A 6,719-nucleotide genomic window follows, 5' to 3' on the forward strand; every position below is an offset into this window, starting at 1 on the left:
ACATAAAAAGTAACAAACACATTAATTAATGCAAAAGTCAAATGAATCTAAAACCATATGTAATAAAACACTGATAGGGAACCATTTACTGCATGACTTTTTATTTATTATACCCTAATTACACCCCAAACAAAAGAGTAAATAGACAGTATGGGAAATGACAGTTGTCTGTAAATATGATACTAATCTTGTATCTTTCTGCTGTGTTTTGCAGATCTTCCATGCAGGTCAGGCGTTCAGGCTGGGGCGTTATCCCATCCACTGGCATCTAATGGGAGATGTCCAATACATGTCATATGTGAGGGGCTGTGCCATCCATCAGACCTTCAACAGGGCTGTAACCATCCACAACACCCACAACCTCCTGGTGGAGCGCAACGTCATCTACAACATCATGGGTGGAGCCTTCTTCATCGAGGACGGCATCGAGACGGGAAACATCGTGCAGTACAACCTGGCTGTCTTCGTCAAACAGAGCACTAGCCTGCTGAACGACGACGTCACCCCTGCTGCCTACTGGGTCACCAATCCCAACAACATCATCCGCCACAACGCCGCTGCAGGAGGCACCCACTTTGGCTTCTGGTACCGCATGCATGACCACCCCGATGGCCCATCCTTCGACAGAAACATCTGTCAGAAGAAGGTTCCCCTCGGGGAGTTTTCCAATAACACCGTTCACTCCCAGGGCTGGTTCGGCCTCTGGATCTTCCAGGAGTATTTCCCCATGAGAGGCGGCGGCTGCAACTCTAGGACCCCCGAGCCGGCTGTCTTCCATTCCCTCACCACCTGGAACTGCGAGAAGGGTGCAGAGTGGGTCGATGTGGGCGCTATACAGTTTAAGAACTTCGTCATGGTCAACAACGAAAAAGCTGGCATTGAGGCGAAGCGCATTATCAGATCAACTGTGAGTGGTTTTGGAGAGGAGGGAGGGGCCACGGTAACTAACTGCACCATCGTGGGCCACGTCGACGAGCTCGGTCTGGGAGAGGACTACTGCACTCATGTAGGTGTCATCGCGCCGTTCGACGACGGCATGAGCGTCACCGGCACCAAGTTCATGAACTTCGACCGCAGCTCCTGTGCAGCCATCGGCGTCACCAAGATCGACGGGACGTGTTCAGTCCTTTGCGGCGGATGGGAAGTCAGGTTTAGTGGTATCGAGTACTTCAACGTGACCAACAGGGGCCGCTTCAGGTGGGAACATGAGGTGCAGCTGGTGGACACTGACGGCACCCTCACAGGTACTTAGACTTTAAAGACTTTCTAAAGCAGGGGGGTCAAACATGGTACCAAAACCAGCCCACCAAAGTGCAAAAATTACACTGAAGATATTAAGAGTCGAGCACTGCAAAAAAGGGTGTCCAAAAACAAGATAATAACATTAAATCTGAGAAAGAATTTACTCAAAACAAGGGAAATATCTGTGCATGTAGCAAGATAATTTCACTGGACCAGATTTGTTGAATTAAGATCATTAAATCTAGAAATAAGCATGTCTACAGATGTATGAACACTTAAAATAAGAAAATAACTCTTAAAACTAGAAAAGCACTCGGAGAGCACAGACCTCCGTCAAGGCAGATCAGTGCCCCCACCACCACCCCCACCACCCTCCCGATCACCACCAAAATTTAATCATTTTTTTGTTGTGCCAGTATCAGCATTTCCTGAAATTTTCATCCAATCCATCCATAACTTTTGAGTTATCTTGCACACGGACAGACAGACAAACCAACACCGGCAAAAACATAACCTCCTTGGCGGAGGTAACAAAATAAATGATCTAAGATTTCTAAATCTAAGTTGTTTTTTTTTTAATCTTGGGGCCACATATAGCCCAATGCAATCTCGAGAAAAACAATAGCATAATAGCCTAATAATAGTAATAATAATAATAATAATAATAATAATAATAATAATAATAATAATAATAATAATAATAATAATAATGGATTAGATTTATATAGTGCTTTTTTGGACACTCAAAGCACTTTATATTAAAGACTGTCTAAAGCAGGGGGGTCAAACATGCGGCCCGTGGGCCAAAACCAGCCCACCAAAGTGCAAAAATTACACTGAAGATATTAACAGTCGAGCACTGCAAAAAAGGGTATCCAAAAACAAGATAAAAACACTAAATGTGAGGAAAAATTTACTCAAACAAGGGAATATCTGTCCATGCAGCAAGATAATTTCACTGGACCAGATTTGTTGAATTTAGATCATTAAATCTAGAAATAAGCATGTCTACAGATGTATGAACACTTAAAATAAGAAAATAACTCTTAAAACAACATAAATGATCTAAGACTTCTAAATCTAAGTTTTGGTTTTTTTTTTTTAATCTTGGGGCCACATACAGCCGAATGCGATCTCAAGAAAAACAATAGCATAATAGCCTAATAATAATAATAATAATAATAATAATGGATTAGATTTATATAGTGCTTTTTTGGACACTCAAAGCACTTTATATTAAAGACTCTCTAAAGCATGGGGGTCAAACATGCGGCCTGTGGGTCAAAACCAGCCCACCAAAGTGCAAAAATTACACTGAAGATATTAACAGTCGATCACTGCAAAAAAGGGTATCCAAAAACAAGATAAAAACCCTAAATGTGAGGAAAAATTTACTCAAAACAAGGGAATATCTGTCCATGCAGCAAGATAATTTCACTGGACCAGATTTGTTGAAATAAGATCATTAAATCTAGAAATAAGCATGTCTACAGATGTAAGAACACTTAAAATAAGAAAATAACTTTTAAAACAACATAAATGATCTAAGACTTCTAAATCTAAGTTTTTTTTAATCTTGGGGCCACATATAGCCCAATGTGATCTTAAGAAAAACAATAGCATAATAGCCTATAAATAATTACAACTCCAAAGTTTCTTCCTGGTTTAATGTGAAAAAAGTAAAATTACATTATGATACATTTACAACCTAGCCTTTACAATAAAGTGTGAAATGTCTTATAAAAAATAAGTGCATTTTTAACAATATTCTGCCTGTTACTAAATGTTTTGTGCTTTTGTAGATTCACTGTTACCTGTAAATTGTTTTAATAATAAGCTGAGGTATATAACATTGTTGAAATTGCACTTATTTTATTATTTTCAGGTTGTACATGGTTGTTCAGGTTATTCACATTTTGATTATATAATTTGTTTTTTTTTTCACACTAAAACAAAAGAATTCAGAGTTGTCATTATTTCTCAGTTTTTGTGCTAGTATTTTACTGGCCCAGCCCACTTGAAATCAGATTGGCCTGTGAACTAAAATGAGTTTAAAAACCCTCTATCTCTGAAATCTAAAAAATCCTAATTACTCTTTTAGGTGTTAAAATGTCTTTAATATGTTCTTGACTGATTCTTTTCTTGAAACTGCTTACACCTGCAAGAAATCAGTCAGATTAGGAACTATTAATGTGAATTTACAAAACATTTTAGCATCAGTCGCTGAAACAGAAAAGATAGTTAAGTCAAGTTTTATTTAGTTCTGAAATGCTGGATTTTACTGGATTTTAATTAAAAGTGTACAGAGATTTATAGAACAAATAACTCACCTATACATTAACAATCGTAGGAATAACAGTCAGAGGTGAAGCCAGTTCATATGTTTTTAGAGACTCTAATCCACAAAAGTTTTATTACATTAAAGTCACACTCATTTTTTTTTTTCATTTTATTTTGTGTATTGTTGCAGAACTTAAATACATTTGTGGGGCTGTAAATGTAGTCAGATGTCACTCCACAGCCACAGATTAACGGTTCTTTTTTCTGTGCTCTCATTTGGACTCTGCATTACTCATATTTACTTGTTTTCTAGGGAATGTCGACCACAAAGTCGTGGCAATGAGCAGTTTGTTGGACCCTGCGCACTGTTCCCAGAGCGACATTTGGAGCTCAGGTTTCCCTGCCGCTGTATGTGACGAAACTGTCAGCTTCCATCGCCTGGCGTTCAATAATCCATCACCTTCATCTCTGGCGGGGAAGGATGTCATTTTAACCAATGAACATGGTATTAACACACACAGTCACACAGACAGAAGATGTGAAGGGACCCCTGCTGGTGATTAGAGGGAATTACAATGTACATCTGTTTAGAAAAAAAAACAAACACTGAAGTGGAAGCAACAAATATTTCACTATTAATTATTTATTTCTAGATCTACATATATATGTAAATTAAAAAATGTATGAAAACATTAATATGTAACAAAGTAAAATTATGAAGTAAAATATAAGCAGAAATGCAGGTTTTAGCGCAAATAATCAAAACCTATAAAAGTGCAATTAATCAGTTCATAAAATTATTGAAAATAAAAGTATGTTTTGATAAATAACAGTGGTTTATATAATCATACAAATTCTTTTTTCCTTTTTTCAAAGAAATTTATTGATTTCACAACAAATGCCACAAATATTTCTTTTAACGCCTGATTTTCTTCCTGAGTCAAAGAAACCAAGAAATATTTTCTCATTTTTTATTTAGGATGAGAATACAACAAATATATCTGATTTCTACAGGTTGAATAGAAGTGTTATAATGATAAAAAAAGTCAATGTTGAGGAAAATTTAGTAAAAAATCTGAAGCATTTTGTAAGTATAGATGACATTAGCTGCTTTTCCATTGGACATCTGAGCAAAACTTTAACGATATTTACTAAATGTCGAAAAAACAGAAGTGGGTAAGGTGGGTTTTTCCATTAAATCACAAATGTGATGATTTGTTTATTTATTATCGCGAGATGACACGAGATGTCATTCCATAAACATGGCAATGAATGTAAATATTGTTTTTATTTACAGATATATTCATTATTATTTTATATTATCCCTCTATCCCGTACTAAATTAAAAAATGATTCAGTTTCCTGTTGTGTCCACACATACCACACCATGTTTCTTTTAAAACTCTCCTTCTTTGCTTGTTGTAATGTCTGTCAACATCCAATTTTTTTATTCAGGTGACTAATGTTTAAGTATTTCACAACAAATGCCACAAAATATTTCTTTGAAGTTAACAGCTGATTTTTCTTCCTGAGTCAAGGAAATCAAGAAATACTTTTGTGTGGTTAAAAAAAGTTTTATTTAGGATGAGAATACAACAATTATATCTGATTTCTACAGGTTGAATATAAGTGTTATAATGATAAAAAAAAGTCAATGTTGAGGAAAATTTAGTAAAAAATCTGAAGCATTTTGTAAGTATAGGTGACACTAGCTGCTTTTGCATTGGACATCTGAGCAAAACTTTACCGATATTTACTAAATGTTGAAAAAACAGAAGTGCGTAAGGTGGGTTTTTCCATTGAACCACAAATGCGATGATTTGTTTATTTTTTTATCGTGAGATGACACGAGAAGTCATTCCATAAACATGGCAATGAATGTGAATATTGTTTTTATTTACCGATATATTCATTATTATTATTATATATTACCCCTCTATCTCGTACTAAATTTAAAAAAATGATTTAGTTTCACATACTGCACCATGTTTCCCTTAAACCTCTTCTTTAATCGCTTGTTGTAGCGTCCGTTAACATCCATTTTTTTATTCACCTGACTGTAGTTGCATAAATAGGTCTTTCCATTGCAGTTTGTGTGATATACCAGTTGCGCTACGCTTGAAAAACCACCACTTGCCAGCACAAAGATTTTCATCAGGCGACATTGTTGTTTTTCCATTAGGTAAATTTTTATGTGCAAGTTATATTTGTGCAATTTGAGGGTCCACTTTCCTCTTAAATTTACCGTACTGTTCATATGAAATGTATAAAATAATATGTTGTATGATAAATGACTTTCCTGTGTTGAAGTGCTGTTAAATGTGTGTGACAGGCAGCTCTGTGGTTCCATACGTGAAGAAGAGGATGACTCATAAACTGGGCTGGATGGCTTTACTGCCCTCACGTAAAACCTACAACTGGTACTTCGACGACATGGACCACATCACGAACATCTCCTACACCTCCAAGTTCTACGGGTTTGCGGTACGGTATCAAATCTGACACTAGGACGACGGATGTGGTTTTAATCTGACACCGGCTCAGTGCTTATTTTTACACTGTTTTGTTGTTTTTTGTTTTTTTTTTTCTACACAGTCGGATGAGTTTGTGATCATCAACCACAACTTCACGCAGAGTCCAGACAGGTTTCAGATAGTCGATAATAGAAACGGGTCAGCGGGGCCTCTGAGCTTCAGCAACAACAGCAACGGTGACTGGTACTTCGACGACAGCTCCAACAACCTCTACTACATCGGTTAGACCCACATCTGATATTTTAGTCTAACATGAGAGTCTGTTTTCACACAGTTTAGTGTCAGTTCAGGGTCTTTATGTGTGTGTGTGACTGTAGTTTCAAAGTGTTTTCATGTTCAATTCACTGATTAAAATATAAAAAATGTAACTGTAGAAATTCACATTAGATTTATTTATTTTCTTCCACTGTCGTTTTGGATCCTCTTTTTTGTCATAAGTCTGTGAATTAACAACAGCCTCAGGCATTAGATCATGATTTATAGAATAGTTTTAGAAAGTAGTTCAACAGTAAGCAGTCCTGTTCACATCCCAGCAATACAGACTTTATAGTTGGGATACTTTTACATATTCTTTGTTTCTTTCTTTCTTTCTTTCTTTCTTTCTTTCTTTCTTTCTTTCTTTCTTTTTTGTTTTTTCTTTCTTTTCTCTCTCTATTTTTCTTT

At 36.4% G+C, this 6,719-nt stretch overlaps 1 protein-coding gene across 1 annotated transcript in view; it reads left to right on the plus strand.

Moving 5' to 3' along the window:
* The window catches only part of LOC115428162 (fibrocystin-L-like), a 79,519-nt gene extending 73,237 nt beyond the window's left edge, over nt 1-6,282 (plus strand). The window contains exons 28-31 of the mRNA XM_030147009.1: nt 215-1,244; nt 3,836-4,027; nt 5,855-6,006; nt 6,118-6,282. Of these exons, the coding sequence (XP_030002869.1) occupies nt 215-1,244; nt 3,836-4,027; nt 5,855-6,006; nt 6,118-6,282 (1,539 nt within the window). The remainder of the gene's footprint in view (nt 1-214; nt 1,245-3,835; nt 4,028-5,854; nt 6,007-6,117) is intronic.
* The last annotated feature ends 437 nt before the right edge of the window (nt 6,283-6,719 follow it).

Source organism: Sphaeramia orbicularis, chromosome 11 (genome assembly GCF_902148855.1).
Source record: "Sphaeramia orbicularis chromosome 11, fSphaOr1.1, whole genome shotgun sequence".
Classification (NCBI taxonomy): domain Eukaryota; kingdom Metazoa; phylum Chordata; class Actinopteri; order Kurtiformes; family Apogonidae; genus Sphaeramia; species Sphaeramia orbicularis.